Genomic DNA, 17,933 nt, shown 5'->3' with positions numbered 1-17,933 from the left:
CCCATCGTCGTCCAATCTCTGCTGTTTAAGCACGGAACTCAAAATCCTCCTCACGATGCGGATAACCCGCTCCCAGACTCCACCATGATGTGAACCTGCTGGTACATTGAAACACCAATTAACTCCATCTTTCCCGCAAAGCTCCTTGAATTTGCCCATGATTCAATGACGCCAGAGCCTCCCTTAACTCTCTCTCTGCTCCGATGAAGTTGGTCCCGTTGTCGGATCGGATGAGAGTGACTTGACCTCTCCTGCAGATGAAACGGCGAAGGGCATTAATACATGCATCTGTATCCAAAGAATTAGCCACTTCCAAGTGGACAGCTCTGCAGGCGAGACAGGTGAAAATCACACCATAACGTTTAGCTGTTCCTCTTCCTTTACTCACAACAATAGGTCCGAAATAGTCGACCCCGACGTTGGTAAATGGTGGATGGTCCGGCAGAATCCTTTCCTTTGGCAAATCTGCCATCTTTTGCTCCATCGCTCTTCCATTGTACCTCCTGCAGAAACCACATTCCGTTATGACCTTTCTCACGGCTGCGTTGGCGCTTGTGACCCAATACTTTCTTCTCATTGTGGACAGCGTGTGATTACGGCCACTGTGACCAAGCTGCTTGTGAATGTACTTTATAATGAGAGTGGCAACCTGCTGATCCTTGGGGAGGATAAGTGGATGTTTTGTTTCCTCCGGCAAGGAGCCTCTCGTCAGCCGCCCTCCAACTCTCAAAACCCCCTTGTCCAGATATGGATCCAGCCTGTAGATAACACTCTGCCTGCTCACAGTAGCTCCACCAGATGACAGTGCAGCAATCTCCTCTGCAAATCCTTGTTGCTGGGAGTACTGGATGATAGCAAGCTCCGCCTCCCAGAGATCCTTTGCCGACAGAACTTGTCCTGCTGGTGACTGAGGTCTTGATTTGGTGGAATTGGAGGCGTCTGCCTGTCTCCTCCTGCTCTGCCTTTCCAAGAGAACGCCCTTCAGCTTAAGAAACCAGGCGACAGACACTTTCAGCTTCATCCAATCTGAAAAATATGCCATCAGCCGTCCAGTGGCCCCAGGCGAATCTTCCACATGGATGACATTCACCATGGCTTCCTTTTTTACCTCTATGTCATCTAGAGCTATCACAGTCTCTACAACACTTGCTGGCCACTCGTCCTCCGGTCTGCACAAGAAGCTTGGACCCTTCATCCAACTGTTGCTTTGTATGAACTCTCCAACTCTTGCCCCTCTGGATGCAACATCGGCGGGGTTTTCCTTAGTGCTTACATACCGCCACTGCGTAGCTTTAGTGGCTCCTCTGATAGCCGAAATCCTATTGGCCACAAACGTATGGAAGCGCTTGTCCTCATTTCTGATATATTTCAGCACCGAGGTGCTATCCGTCCAGAACGCTGACTCTTGAAGCTGGAGCTTTAACTCTGCTTTCAGCATGAGGTCAACACGAACCGCCAGAACTGCAGCAGTCAACTCCAGCCGAGGAATAGTGATGGTCTTTAAAGGTGTAACTCTCGCCTTTCCAGTAGGAATGCAACATGGATGTCATTTCTGTTGTTCTGAATCCTGAGGTAAGTGACGGCTCCATACCCTGCTTCGCTGGCATCCGAAAAATGATGTAGCTGAGCATGCGTAGGATGTCCAAAGCCCTTAGGTTTAACACACCTCTCAACCTTAAACTCAGACAGCGCATCCAGGTCCTCCATCCATCTAGTCCACTGATGCAAAATGTCCTGGGGTATGGTCTCATCCCATCCAACTTTCCTCCTACAAAGCTCCTGCATCATGATTTTGGCGGGCAAAACAACTGGTGCAAGAAATCCGAGAGGATCGTACACCGAACTGGAGACAGATAACATTCCTCTTCTGGTGCAAGTCTTTTGCTGGATCTCCATCCTGAAGTTAAATGCATCTGTCTCAACACACCACTGCAGGCCGAGAGCTCTCTCCACTGGAAGTTTATCCCTATCCAGGTTAAGCTCACTCAGCTCTTTAGCTCTGTGTTCCTCTGGCAGAGTTTGCAGCATGGTGCGATTGTTGCCGATCCACTTGGTGAGTGTGAAACCTCCCCTTTGACAGAGCGACATCAGATCCTTGACCATGGTACTGGCTTCCTCTTCAGAGCCCATGCTCTTCAGACAATCGTCAACGTAAAAGTTTTCCTTGACTGTTTGAGCCACCGCAGCTGGAAAGTCGGACTGATTGTCCTCTGCTCTTTTTCTCAAAGCGAAGCTGGCACAGCTTGGAGAGGACACCGCGCCGAACAGATGAACAGTCATCCGAAACTCGGCCACCTGCTTGGTTAAATCTCCGTTTGGCCACCACAAGAAACGCAAAAAATCTCTGTCCTCCTCCACGACCTTGACCTGGTGGAACATTGATTGTATGTCGCCCATAATTGCCACTGGTTCCTGTCTGAACCTTACGAGGACTCCAAGCAATGTACTTGTAAGATTTGGGCCTTGCAAGAGCTGCTTATTCAGTGATGTTCCCTTGAATGCCGCACCACAGTCGAAAACCACCCGCAGAGCCTTCTTCCTTGGATGATATACGCCGTGGTGGGGGAGATACCAAATCTTGCCACTGGCCCTTTCAAGCTGCTGTGCAGGTAATTGTTCTGCATAACCTTTGCTGATCATCCCATCCAGGTAGGTTTTATACTCCTCATTCTTAAGGAACTTCCTCTTCAGACTCAGCAACCTTTGTTTCACCACAGAGAAGTTGTTGGGCAGAGACACGACGTCCTTCTTAAAGGGCAGCCTTAAGCTGTAGTGACCTTTGTTGAGCGATGCAGAATTTTCCGCCATCTCCATGAACTTAACGTCCTCTCTTGAGAGTCCCTTCTCCTCTGTGGCTCTCTCGTTAAAGTCATGGTTGTACTGCTCACTCAACATTTGTTCCAACCGGCTCACCGAAATCCTGTTGACGCTTACTGAAGGGTGCTTGACTTCCAAGCTGCTGCCGTTTCCATGCACAGGACCATTAATGACCCAACCCAGCGCTGTTCTTATAGCGTATGGGCCTTCCCCTTGGCTATTTACGACCTCCCAGGGCTCCAACATCCTGGGAGCATTGCTACCAATCAACAAATCGACGTTAGCCATTAAACTGGGGATTTTTACCTCTGACAGGTATGGCCATTTTGCCAGATCCTCTTCCTTCACAATGTTGTCCAGACTTACAGGCATCTTCTTCTGAGTCAGGACTTCAGGCAGTTTATAGAAAAGGTTGTTTTCCAAGCCAGATACCTCCAGGCTAGACAGTGAATAAGCTGGGACGACCCTTTCCTGTCCCATGGTTTGAAGGAGAAAACTGGTTAGTCGACCAGCAATGTTGAGTCTTTGCATGAGGTGCTCCGAACAAAAGGTGGCTGTGCTGCCAGGATCCAAAAAAGCGTATGTGCTGATTACACGATCACCTTTGACAGACTTAACTTGGACTGGAAGGATGGAAAGAAAACAGCGATCGTCTCCGGCCCCTGTATGTCCACATGTTTGATGAGATGCTATTGTCACAGGCTCCTTGAACCTTGAATTCGCTCTGTCTTTGTCCCTTTTGTCAACATGGAGCACACTGGGATGATTCTGGCCACAAACCCTGCAGACCAAACGTTTGTCGCACTGTCGGCTCAAGTGCCCAGCACATAAACAGCCGAAACAAAGCCCCTGTTCCTTTAGGAAGCTTATTCTATCTCTGTGCTTCTTTCTTGTAAACTGTTGACATTTTTCCAATAAATGATTTCCAGAACAAAACACACAGGTTGACTTCATTAAAGAGCCATGTGATGATGTACCTCCCTTTAAATCCCTGGAGCTCTCAGCTGATTGCACAGGTACAATTGTGGTGGCAAAACTATTTCCTCTGATTTTGTTTAGTGGTTGCGATTTCATCCTGCTGATGGCTTTGATGCTAGATGATCCAGATGCCACATCACGAATGTCGCCGAAAAGACGGTCAGATATGATTTTAACCTGTTTTTCAATAAATGCAACCAGGTCTTTAAAAATTGCTCTTTGTCCAGAATTTTCCAATATGTCATGTGCGACGATCCTCCACCGCTCCCTCAGTTTGTATGGCAATTTAGACATGACAGCTCTCATGTTAGTTGGAATATCCAATTCTCGAACGTACTTTAGCTTCTCCATGACGTTACAACATGACCGCAGGAACAGAGAATAGTTTTGCAGTGTATTTACATCCTCTGCCTTTACTGTAGGCCAGGCCAAGACCTTTTCAATGTATGCGGTGGCGATCTTAAACTCATTACCGAAGTGTTGTTGAAGTAACAGTTTTGCCTGAGAATAACCATACTCTGGAGCCATATGCTGGCAACTTCGAACCAGTTCCCGTGGCTGTCCTCTTGTAAATTGTTCGAGGTAATACAGACAATCACCTCTGCTGACCTTCTGCTCCACACCTTGCTCGAATGCTCTCTGGAAGGAAATGAACGTAAGAGGGTCTCCGTCAAATATGGGAATGTCTCTTGCTGGCAATAGCATTAAACGTTGCTGGTATACGAGGGCTGATGTTATTTCGTTCTGCTTTTCCATTATAGCACAAATGCTTCCAAATTGTCTTTCTTCCAGTGGCTGAGCGTTCAACAGTGTGTGTCCCAAAGGCTGTGTAGATGCATTTAATGGAGTTGTGGAATAAACATCTTGCACGTTTGGATCCATCCACCCACTGGTGCATTGCTGGCTAGCTTCCCTTGCTAGCATAGCGGCTGGTGCTGGGTTGAATGTTGGCAATGACCAATCCTGTGACAGCTGTTTATTCTGATTTACAGGTCTGTATGCCTTGGCCATTGGGTTGAGCTTGGTAAGTGTCGTTTTGGTTTTCTTGTCCAGGTAGGAATTCATTGCATTTGTTGATGACTTAGAAACACTTTGGATGTCAGAGGCCTGCAAGACTGCTAGCTTAGCAGTGGATGCGGCTAGCTTGGTTTCCAACTCGAGCTGTTCCTTTTTCCTTTTGAGCTGTTGTTCTTGTTCCTCCAGAGCATGCATTTTCTGTAATGCTGCAGCTTGAGCGAGCAACGCAGCTCTTTCGGCCTCTGCTTTAACTCTTGTTGAAGAGGCGGTGCTTGACCTTCCACTCCTTGAGCTTTTTCTGCTTGAGTGTTTGCTTGCCACATTTGAAATACTGTCCTCTGGGTTCACATCATCTTTGTCATCATCATTGTAAACCTTTAATGTATGAGCAGCACCTGGTAATGTTTGCTCAACACCTGATAACCATTTGTTCACATTAGAAATAAATTCATCATTAGGGTCCGGGCAGCTAAGCTGCCGGGACACTATTGTATTCCTAGGAATTCTTCTTCTTCTTCTTCTTCTTCTTCTTCTTCTTCTTTCTTTCTTTCTTCTTCTTCCAAGGAAGTCATACTTCCCATGGGCGAAAACTCACCAAACTTTGCACAAAGGTTCAGTCCCATGCCAGATTCACTCAACTCCAAGGACATGTGCCCCCCCCTCCTAGGGGGGGCACAATAAGCGTTTAAATTTAAAAACTTTAAAAATTCCTACCAAACCAACGGTAGATGCTACAGTGTTGAAACTTCACCACAATGTAGCCTCAATACTGCTGAAACTTTTGTCCACTTAAACTTATTACAAATTATGAAGTCCATCACTTTTTTTCAATAACTGTAAAACTTTTAAAATGTATCTCCTCCCACAATTTTTGCTCAATTGTCACCAAACTTGCTACAGAGCATCTCCAGACCGTCCTCCACAAAACTTGTTTCTCGGATTTTTGATTAAGCAAAAATTGAGCCTACAGTGCATGAAAACGTTTGATGGTAAACAGCACTGTAAACATATACCATCAAATTCTTGATAAATACATTTTCAAACTTCCTGAAAAAAAATGAGAATATTCTGGAGTCATGGTTGATGAAGTTTAGCAAATATCAGAATTTTAATTCAAAAACTGAATTTTTGAGAACATTTTGAATTCTGCTCTCATGGGAACAACTGCAGTCAATGTGAGAGTGGAATTTATAAACATCATATTTTCTCTTATGAAGCAAAACACGTATCATTAAAAACAAATCACCAACATTTCCATGCTGTCAAGATGCAATTTATGTATTATCAGATTTTTGTTTAGATGACTGAATTATTGACATTTTGACCATTTCATCACAACAGCTGCCCGGGCACTGGCTCACCTGAGTGGATAAATGAAGCTACACAGCAGGTCTCACTACCAGCTAATTAGCTCAGCGAGTTAGGAGCTGGTTCTTGGTGTCAGAGATTGTGAGTTCGAGACCCAACAAGGATGATGATGACAGATCAAGATGTCACATGTCCTCAAGCTGTTTTGCTGTCTAAATGCAATTTATGTATTAACAGATTTTTGTTTAGATACTTTTTGAAATCTGCCTTGACAACAGCTGCCCGGGCACTGACTCACCTGAGTGGATAAATGAAGCTACACAGCAGGTCTCACTAACAGCCAATTAGCTCAGCGAGTTAAGAGCTGGTTCTTGGTGTCAGAGATTGTGAGTTCGAGACCCAGCAAGGGAGATGATGACGATGATGATCCAAATAGCTTGGACTGGACCATGTGCGAAAGCTCTTAACATCTTAGACTCATAGTAGATGTTTGACAAATACATATCATTATTTTACCTCAAAAACTGATTTTTCTTTTTACTGTGGTTTCAAATCTGCCTACACGACAGTGAATGGCTTACTCAATTTGTGAAGCCACTGTTGAATGCCACTTGTCAAGTAGCTCAGTGCGATAGACAACAGTCTTTGGTTCCCGAGGTTGTGGGTTCAATCCTCAACTAATGCAAATTGAACATTATAAGGTCAACTGTCCTGTCTTCCTATTCTCCTGTTTGTTGCTCAGAATTGCCTAAATTTGCCCAAAAGTAGCCCGGACCCGACCCATCGCTGCGCAGCAGCTATAATTGCATATCATTTTTGCTTTGAACCATATGTCATGTTTTTCTTTTTCATCCTCTGGTAAAATACCCATCAAAGAACCATGAATACCCTTGGCTTCATCACACAAATCAACAAGATCATGAAGAACATATTGTACCTTTAATTTATCCTTGTTTTGCATGAGCATTTGCATATCTTCTCTTAATTTACCCGCTTTGTTTAGTTTAGCTTTCCGAGTTTTTTGCAACCTTTCAAGCTTTTCGGCAAAAGCCTTTGCAGTTAATGTTACAACACGTTTTTCTTTGTCTTTTAGCACACCAACGCCATCACTGTTAATGTTTATTTCAGCTGGATGCATGATGGCCTCAATGGGCTCTTCCGATGTTTGATCCATGATGCTTTCCCCAAGAAACAAAGTTTTTAAGTTTGAGTTAATTACCCTCCCTCTTTGACCACCAATGCATTGGATTTACGCCCCTGGGATATAGTAAACAGCTGTGCGCAAAAACATAAATGGCCATTCATAAATTTGTAGCGCTACTACTCACGGTGGGCGCCATGGTGATCCCGTTGTGGTTGTGCTGCGCTGCCGGCGTATGGAGCTCTCGGCTCCCGGTGTCCTCGGTGTAGCTGCTCCAACGGCGACAGGTGCTGGATGCTAACAGCGTTAGCATGCGACGGCGTCCTCCGGCCGGTCCCCGGTGTCCTCGCGCTGGCTTGGCGTGGCTCCAAACAAAGCAGATGCTGTGGCTAACAGCGTTAGCATGCGACGGCGACCTCTGGTCGGTCCCCGGTGTCCTCGCCTTGGCGTGGCTCCAAACGAAGCGAGTGCTGGGTGCTAACAGCGTTAGCGGATGTCGACTTCATGCCTGTCATGCAGCGGCGCCCTCTCGCCGCTTCGGATGACAACAGGTAGGCTCACGTAGGTGCAATGTTCGGTAATTAGATGCTTGTGGCTTCTCTTTCCAGGGCGATGAAGCACGATCATTAGCAAGTTTTCGACTTAAATGTAGAGGCTAAACCTAAAGCTTAAAGCCACTGAGGGCTGCTAGAACGGGTTAACTTAAGATTGACGCGCTTGCCGGCCACTGAAGGAGACAGACGACTTCCTGGTTGGGTACTTTGCAATGCTTCTTTATTTTTCTCACCATAACGATCATACGCAACATCCATTACCGGTGTGAACAAAAGTCCATCATGCACCATTTCCCAAGCTGACTCGCCTGCCGTAGCGTGGCGGAGCAGAGCGGTCGAAAACTGTTAGCTCTTCCGACTAGCAACACCTGAACCCGGAAACACTAGTTCCCACCTTTGTAACCCCTCTTCCTGGTGCACTGAGGACACCTACTGGCCCCTCACAGACACACCCCCAAACACAGAAATGGCTCATACAATTATTTTAACACCATTACAACAGCACTTACAGGTCTGACTACAGTGTCTTGTGATGTCAGAGTTTAAAGACAATATTCACTTATGATGTCACAGTGGAATGTTCATATTCACACCAAAGGACTGACTACAGTGTCTTGTGATGTCAGAGTTAAAGCAGAAGTAAGCGGAATTTTTGTGTTAACGCAGAAGTAAGCGATATTTTTGTGTTAATATAAGTCTTAAATAGTTATATCTTCCGACGGCAATCACTTACATAGAGAGTTTGGTCTGAAACACGGGTCTGTCAGTCACTCTGCTCTGCTGTAAGCCGAGGAGAAAACTTTTCTTGTATCCTACAAGTTTTATCCAATGAGGAGAGAGAACGACATGAAGGGCTGTGTGTGCAGCCAAGGGATGCGCGTGAATGTGGTGACGTAGGGATGAGGACCAATAGATCCATGACGAGGGCGGGGACTGCTAACTCCATCGGCTGACAAGAAGTTATGGTGCGTTCAAGGCAACCCGTAACTCGTGTTTTTCCGACCTGTGAAGTCCTACCAGTTCGATCCGGTACGAGTTCACGGGTCGGAAGTTACGAGTGGCCGTTATAGTGCACTTTCACAGGTAAAACAGGTGCAACAGGTCGGAAAAACACGAGTTACGGGTTGCCTGGAACGCTACAAAGTCGTAAGTCGTGACTTGAAGCCGTAACTTACGGTTTCAAAAGCCTGCCTGGAACGCAGCATTAGCCCAAACGACCGGATCGCTTACTTCTTCTTTAATATAAGTCTTAAATAGTTACATCTTCCGACGGCAATCACTTACATAGAGTGTTTGGTCTGAAACATGGGTCTGTCAGTCACTCTGCCCTGCTGTACGCCGAGGAGAAAACTTTTCTTGTATCCTACAAGTTTTATCCAATGATGAGAGAGAACGGCATGAAGGGCTGTGTGTGCAGCGGTTACATGCTGCTATTCCGACATGCCGCTATTTCGACATTGACTTCTAATTGTCGGAATAGCGGCATTAACACTATTTTTTAAGCATCCCACTATTCCGACATTTTTTTTTTTTCATTGTCGGAGTAGCGGCACTTTACTATTTTTCAAACATTCCGCTTTTCCGACATTGATTGATTACGTTATAGTCAGACGTGTCCTTCTGATTTATTTTTATTTTTTCATCTGAGACACTGTTTCTCATACACAAATATATAGGCCTATTAGAGAAGAAAAAACAAACCCTCCAAGTTTAAAAACACACCGGCAGCAGCGCACACTGATCTGCAGCTACTGAGACTGTTATTATTCTGTCACCTGAGTTTATCCTGCTGCTTTACATCGTTTTAACATAGGTAAAAGAAGAAAAAAAGATTGTCTGGAATAAAGGGGCAGATTACATAAGATTATTCTTTTTTCTGCTCCCTTTTGTTGAGATTTGGGAGGTTTTTGCCTGATTTATTGCCCGATGCCATGTATCTAGCTTTCTCTCCCCCCCCTCTGCCTGTTGTCTTCGTTGTCACTTTGTTGTCGCTCCACAGAGCGCACATGGCTAATTAATATGCACGTGCTGACCATATGGTTGTGTCTAGGCATTCCGGGGACGGAGGTGTGTTCACGTGCGCAACTGCGCACCATTCTTGGATCCAGTTATCAAAGTTGAGGTGCAGAGTTGTGCACGCACAGTTTGATAGATCTGAAAAAGGTGTAAATATTTTGGGATGTCTTTTCACCGTAGGCCTAAGCAAAAAATTTAGTAGCAGCAGTTTTACACTGCTTACTTACAGTTTTGATAAATAAGGCCCCAGGCCATAAGCCCAGAGCCCAGACGCTCACAGATGCAGCTCCGCGGGCTCATCCCCGGCACTGTCCGTGGTGCTGAAGGTGACAGGTTAACTTGACAATCAAACTGCAGCATAGTTCTGTTTGTTTATCATGTGTGTCAGTTTTGTTTGCGACTTGATAGTTCAGTTGTTGAGATTAAGAACATCACTCCCTCATCAAACCAGACATGCTAAAAAGAAAAGAGAGAGAGAGACGCGCCTGGGTATCGCAGCTGTAAAAAAAATAAAATAAAATAAAAATAAAAAAAGACGTGTCGGAATAGCGGTATCAAAAAGTGTCGGACTACCGGCATGTCTAGATAGAGGGATGTCGTAATAGCGGGATGTCTAAATAGTGACATGTCGGAATAGCGGGATGTCTGAATAGCGGGCGGACCCCGTGTGCAGCCAAGGGTTGCGCGTGAATGTGGTGACGTAGGGACGAGGACCAATAGATCCATGACGAGGGCAGGGGCTGCTAACTCCATCGGCTGACAAGAAGTTATGGTGCGTTCAAGGTAGAGATGCGCGGATAGGCAATTATTTCATCCGCAACCGCATCACAAAAGTCGTCATCCACCCGCCATCCACCCGAACCAACGTTTTTTCAAAACCACACCCGCCCGCCATCCGCCCGTTGTTGTAGGCCAATATCTAATATGGATGAGGGGGGTCGGCCTGAGTTTCACTTCTGCCCGCGCTGCTGTCGTGCAGTGCGCGCCTCTCTCTCTCTCTCTCTCTCTCTCTCTCTCTACCAATAACGGGAACAGAGCGCTATGCGGAGATGAACGGAACGAGCCAAAAGCCGAAAATCTATTCCTGACGTCCGCGGTCGATCGGTCGATATAAAGTCGATAGGTTTCATTCATCCATGTTTTGCAGACAACACAAACAGACAGTGATAATGAGTTGCGCCGCACCGACAGTCATGTGTCTCAGCCAGCCAGGTGACACACACAGCACAACAACACAGCGCAGCGACATGTGCAGGCTGCTGCCCAGAGGAAAAGAAAATTCAAAAAGAGATCTCAAAAATGTTTCATTTACTTCTCCTAGACAACTATGAGATCTGTGTGACAGCAAACTGAGACTAAGGGTTATTTCTCCTGTGTCTCATCTTTTTCTCCAGAGCAATAAGATGCACTAAATCTCAATTTAGTCTCCTTTTAAGTTTCAGAAGAGATCTCAACAAGCTCTAATATAATTCTCAGAGTTTCTCAAATGTTATGTCTCTTTGTGATATCATGCAGAGAAATCAGAGAGCTCTCTCTATAAACTCAATCTATTCTCATTCTAGCTTCAGTTTATCCATCTCATTCTAAGCTCAGACAGAACAAATGAAGAGCTCTCCAAAAGCACTCATTGATTTCTCAGACTGAGATCAATGTTTTGGTTGTTTTTAATCAAACACTTTATTGTAATCCACATGATTTTTTTTTATTATTATTATGTATAGCCTAACTGTACTCAGAATGAATTGATTGAACATTTATGATTGTAGGTTGCAAAGACCTTCTGCTTTTATATTAATTACATTTTCTATGAATAATTGTAAGTATTCCAATGCACATAATTCAGGTTTTTTTCATGAACCACATAAAACGTAAAATAAAAACAACAGTCATTTATTGTTCATTTGAGAGCAATAAAGTTACTATTTCAACAAAGTCCAATGAAGTCCAATGTGAACTTTGAACCCAGTAGATGATGCAGCCCTAACGTCAACATTTCATTGGGAGAGAGCGCCATCAGTCACAATTGCTGCATCATGATTGGTCATTGATTGGCACTAAGTCTGACTGACGTGAAGCCTTACGTTAACGGTTGGAGTGCGCCAGTGCGGGAGCCATGTGCGGGAGGCAGAAGGGGAAAAAAAGAGAGATGGAGGCAGAAGGAACCGTTACGGGACGTAAAAGAAGGTAAGCGATATCTTTGTAAAGCGTAATTTGGGTAAAACTTTGCAAACATTTAGGTGGCGAGTGTTTATGTTGGTTGAGATACTTTTTTCGAAGAAACTGGTCGGCACATGCGGCTAATAGTGAAGCTAACTTAGCTAGTGAGGCCTGGACCACACGTGGCCATGAACTTATTATGATTAACTGTTAGCTAAAGTTAACTGGTTAATTTATTGTGGTAATATCTTTATGTAAAGAATATGCTCTTCGGGATTTTTTTTCACAAACAATGAAGTGAGTAAAATAATACTGAACTCCATTGAAAAAATCTTCAAATTAACACGACGATGATTGTGATAGATTGCCTGCTAGCTGGTCATTTAGAAAGGAGTCCACATTTACCTACAAAATATGTGCCGAACAAGGCTTGTTGTAATGGTGTTTAAAAGGGAGTTCTGCAGGCAGCTGGACAGAGTTCAGCATAGATCCAGCACACACCTCCAGCATCTCAGAGCAGATCATACTGCTTATTGTTTCATGACTTAAACATAATTTTATATACGTATTCATGTGTTCATAATTAATTCTTCAGAATTCTGTGGGTGGTTAATCATATTTTATTATATAATTAGCAAACAAGACAGCAAGTTTGATTTGGTGATCAAATCTTAACATGATGTATGGCATTTTTGGCAATTAAGATATTTGCATTGGAGCCTCATGCATATTTAAAGTGCTTGCTGTGGACAAAATTGTTAGGCTATGTGTTGAAATTTAAGAGGATATATCCTCTTAAAGACCATGTTTTTCAGTTCCTGAGTTGTCTGGTTACAGTAACACATCTCTGTATCCAAATGTTTCAACAAGTTGCTGTACCAAATTATGAGATATAATGACATGATAAAACTAGTAACTAAAATAAGACATTGAACCACCTTTTTAAATAATTAAAATATTGTATTTTTATGTATTTAACAGAATGGATGGCCCAGCAGGAAATACCAAGAAAGAGATGCCCAAAAGAGCGCGAAACCCACCGAAGAAGATGTGTTTTTATGAACCAGACCCCGGCTCACCCAAAGATGACTCAGATGGTAATTAATTTCACTACATGGCTTAGCTAATTTTTGGCATGATTGTCATTTCTAACTTACTATGGACACTATAAAAACAAAAATCTTTGACAGTCTCTGGTCTCTTATCACTTGGATTATTATTATCTAGGCTATATATTGGCAAACTTCAGCTGCAAACATTGATTTACAGGATTTTTTAAAAAGAAATGTCAAGAAAGGTGAGAGTAACCCCCACTTGAAACTGTATGCATTTTAGTGACAGAATTTTACAACTCTATTGGTCAAATTATCACTACATTTGGGGCTGGGAAATTGATTTAAACATTTTTTATTTAAATAAAATAAAATTCTCTCATCAGAAAAAGTAGCAACTTTTTTCCAGGATAGGACATGAAATTGAAAATAGGTCTCTAATTGTTGATACCTACAGAAACTCCGTTGCCGCTTTATTGTAGATTATAGAATTTAATTCTTTAAAATGTATTGACAATGTAGGATATATGGAGGGTAATGATTCATGACCAGTTATGGTCACTATTCATAAATTATCGTATTATCAAGTTATTGATTAATCATATAGGGTTAAACAAAACCTTGGGGCATCACCTTCCTGAAGCTATGTCCTTGGGAGGCGAAAGGAAGCTGAACAATAATTGTATAATTAAGCAATATCACACGAGAGGGAGTGCTGTTGTACTGTATATCAGCACGGGTGTGATAATCACACCTGTAAATTTAGATTTTGGTACAAAGAAAGCTAGGTTATTAAAATAACACACACACACAACACAATGTAAACAAATAGTACGATCTTAAGTTGTTACAGCCTAACCTGAGCAGCGGTGTTCTGACGTCGGTTCTTCGTCTAGCTTGATGGTAGTTACTTCTTGCTGCACCGTGACTAAGGTTTTAGCAGCTGCTATCTGGCTTTTATCTACAATTTATGTTGGCGGACTTACAGGCGTGTCTGCCTGAGGAAAGGTGTTTCCGTTATCACCCGCTGTCATGTCGCGTAGCGATTTATTTGCACCACTAGATGGCAGTACGAGACCACGAATGAATGAGAGGGAGCAGTTGCATATATCACAGTGTCTGCATGAAAGACAATAAAGCTTAAAGGACAATTCCAGGCAAAAACAACCATGGGCCATATTTTCCAAATATTTTACCTCTAGAATAATGAATGTGCAGATTTTTCTCTCAATGTCTCCTGTTATCTAGCAGATCTCTCTGTCCCCACCTCCTAGCAGCAGCAGAAAATGGAGGTAGTGCGTTCTACCGCCGTTTAAGCTATTTGCAACTCACACACCACCTTTTTTATTCCACAGACAACAGCAAATAGTTATACAAACATGCAACCAGGTGTTTGTTTACCTGGAGGAGGCGGACATCTTGGAGAAATTAGTAATAATAAACGCATGCATAGACTCGCGGGAATCTTGTTGATCTTGTTGATAATAAAATGCATACAGTAATCATTAAATAATGAAATAGAACAAAAACAAAGTGAAAAGATAGAATACAGAGTGCATGATTCAAATCAAATACATTGTTATTGTAAAGTGTCGCATGAGTGAAGAAGTGTGAAGCAAATGCAAAAAGAATAAAGTTAATGCTAGTTGAAGGCTAATGTGAAGAGATTAATTTGTATCACTTCTAAGTCTAAGATGATTAGAATTGAGACCAATAAGATATAGTAGCATGTTTAAGATTGATTTTTAGCCTGTACTGGTTTACTCAAAATCTCCTTTTATTTACTCTGTTCATTTTCAGGACTTTTTGTATTTTTGACCTTTGAAGACGGATACACGGCAAAGATTTTTAATGCCTGTGATATACTAAGCAAAGATGATAAACCCACCACCTGCCTTAGAGATCTGAAGCCAGGGGAAGAAGTACTTGCAAGATGGTCCGACAACAAGTTCTACACCGCCACAGTGGACTTCGTTGGAACAGTTAAAAAGACAGTGGATGCCAAGAAGGCCACAAAGAAAGACATGAAAAAAAGAGATGCAGCTGCTCAACGATTTTACAACCTTCCATCACTACCTCAAGCAGGTCAGTCCACCTCAGTACAGGATCATCCAAATACTGTGGACCACAACGTCATCCAGCCTCCAACTACCTGGCCAGTGTACCAACCTCCACCTACCGAGTCATCTTTACCTATCCAGCCACAGCACCAGCCTGTAACTGCCTGGCCACAGTACCAGGTTCCAGTTTCCCAGTCATCGCCACATACGCATCCACCTGTCCAGCCGCTCCACCAGTATGCACCCACTCTGTCTCCAGTCACACATTGTTCCAACCTTTCGCAGTATCCAAAGCATCACCAATCTCACACGGCACTGCCCACATCTTCAGACCTGTCAGCACAACCTGTTTTGGTGGATTTGGATCACCAAAGACAGCCACCAGCTTCGACTGTAACACCCAAAGAAAGCTTTCTCAAAATGTTGTACAGTCCTGGTAAAAACCAAAAACCTGCTGTTCTTGGGGACCAGAGCCAGCCTAGTACGTCTGAACATGAGACTTCTTCATGCTCGTCATCTGCAGATACTTTCATCATTGAGCGTGATCCACTTCCAGAATCTGGAGAGCCAATTTTCAGTTTCCCTGAATCAAGAGAAGACAGATCATGGAAGCCATGCAGGGCATGCGAGGCAGAGGTGGACAAATTAGTGGAGGAGAAAGCCAAACTGCAGGATGTGCTGTGCAGTATGAGTAAGTACATTTTGTCTCTCTGTTGCAGTTAATTGTTCCTTTAACACTATTACTTTTTTCTCTCACAATTTTCGTAATGTACCAAATTAAACTAAAACTTAAAAGCTTTTAACAATTTGGTAAAAAATCTTAGCCCATCATGAAATCTCTTGATTTTTTTTAAAAACTAGTCTCATCCTTTTCTTTAGTTTATTTTTGCTTCTGTGTCCCTGTAAGGTAATTCATATTTTATGTCACAGGTGGTGAGCTCCTCGAGGCATTAAAAAGCTTTCTGGACAAAGTGGAACAGATCCAACCTCAGGCTGGTGTTGGGGCTCCAAAACACAGATCTGGGAAGCAAGAGCTGTATCCAGAAAGTGGCCTATTCGTGTCTTCCACCCGCCTGGCTGCAATACATGCAGGAGCAAAGAAGGACTGCCTCAGATTGTTCCATCTTCTTTTTGATGAGTTTTTTACTGCAGAGGAGTGCCGAAATGCTGTGGCCTTTGGGAAGCACGGGAAGGTGCCAGATGGGAAGACAGTCCTGGATAAGTTCAAAGTCAATGGGATTCTAAGTAAGTACATTGCTCATTGTTAACAATTTATGGAAATATGGAAAGGTTGTGGAAATCCATCAGTAAAAATACATAACATAAAGAAGCACAAATTATTTTCAAAAATGAATTTGTTGTAATTCTACTTTTAATTTCTAGTTTGGTTTCCCCTCTTTTTTCTGACCCTTCTCACATTCATCACAATATCTGGCCACATTTGGCATAGTTTCTGAAGTGTTGGAACCCCATGTATCACATAGCTACATTTAATGTTTTGATTGTTTCAGTGACCTCACAGTTTTGATGAATTTCCTCGTGTGAACCATAGAGATATTTCAATGTGAATTATGTGACATCTGGATTAAAAAAAACTCTCAATACTGTCATTGTAACTGCTGTTACATTATGACATTTGTAATTTGTGCTTTCTTTTCTCTGTTTTTCTTCTTCTTGCAGCTTACATCATGCGCTGTAGTACCCTGGATGGATGGACACCGGTGGGGAAAAGTAAGGTCAAAAAAGCCTTCATAAACAAATGCCGTATCAGGGCCACAGCACTGTAAAGCATTGCAACCTTCGTTGAAATGTCCATGTTCAAAAAAAGGCCCTTTTAAATATTGTTTTAAATGCTGTGCAATGTTGTGCAATGTGCACTGTAAAGTTATGTCATTATTACAGCTACTTGAAACACAGCATCAGGGCCACAACACTGTAAAGTATGGGATGTGGCATACTGATAGACATTGTTGAAATATCCATGTTCAAAAAAAGGCCCTTTTAAATGTTGTGCAATGTTGTGCAATGTGCACTGTAAAGTTATGTTATTATTACAGCTACTTGAAACACAGCATCAGGGCCACAACACTGTAAAGTATTGGATGTGGCATACTGATAGACATTTGTTGAAACAACCATGTTCAAAAAAAGCCCCTGTATACAAATGCTGCATGAGGGCCTTAAAGTGATAGTTCACCCAAGATTGAAATTTCACTCATTATCTACTCACTCTCATGTGGACTAAGGGCTGGGAGAAGTTTCAGAGTCCTCCGTGGCTTCTCTGAGTTACAGGGGGTCTCGGCGTAGCAGTGTATGTCCATATAACGGTTGCAAATGGATACCAACTGTCTTCGTAACAAAAAGACACACCAAAAAACATCCAAATACCTCCATGCTGCTCGTATGTAATGTCCGTCTTGTATTGAAGCCCCGAAATGCGAAACTGTCCCAAAAAGTATTAAATAAGTCTATATTTCAAGCTTGTTTTGTAGCGGAAGCTTCTTGAAGCTCCTCTTCCCAGTTTGTCAAATTTGGACAAATCAGGGTCTGTCCTCTTTCCAGGGAAGAGGAGCTTCGAGAAGCTTCCGCTACAAAATGAGCTTGAAATATAGACTTATTTAATTTTTTTCAGGACAATTTCGCATTTCGGGGCTTCAATACAAGAGGGACATTACATACGAGCAGAATGGAGGTATTTGGGTGTTTTTTGGTGTTTTTTGGTTTGTCTTTTTGTTACGAAGACAGTTGGTATCCATTTGCAACCGTCATATGGACATGCACTGCTACGCCGAGACCCCCTGTAACTCAGAAAAGCCACGGAGGACTCTGAAAT

The 17,933-nt window shown here is 43.1% G+C and overlaps 1 protein-coding gene across 1 annotated transcript; it reads left to right on the top strand.

Moving 5' to 3' along the window:
* Nucleotides 1–11,949: 11,949 nt before the first annotated feature.
* LOC146959527 (uncharacterized) lies at nt 11,950–16,894 on the top strand. The gene is made up of 5 exons (XM_085772978.1): nt 11,950–12,015; nt 12,970–13,085; nt 14,841–15,791; nt 16,031–16,345; nt 16,781–16,894. The coding sequence occupies exons 1-5, from the start codon at nt 11,978–11,980 to the stop codon at nt 16,885–16,887; spliced, it is 1,527 nt and encodes a 508-aa protein (XP_085629104.1). The 5' UTR covers nt 11,950–11,977; the 3' UTR covers nt 16,888–16,894.
* The last annotated feature ends 1,039 nt before the right edge of the window (nt 16,895–17,933 follow it).

Source organism: Trachurus japonicus, unplaced genomic scaffold (assembly GCF_045865225.1).
Source record: "Trachurus japonicus isolate A0001 unplaced genomic scaffold, Traja_1.0 AP031207.1".
Taxonomy (NCBI): domain Eukaryota; kingdom Metazoa; phylum Chordata; class Actinopteri; order Carangiformes; family Carangidae; genus Trachurus; species Trachurus japonicus.
The sequence above is the reverse complement of the archived record's forward strand: the minus strand, read 5'-3'. Positions and strand labels throughout refer to the sequence as shown.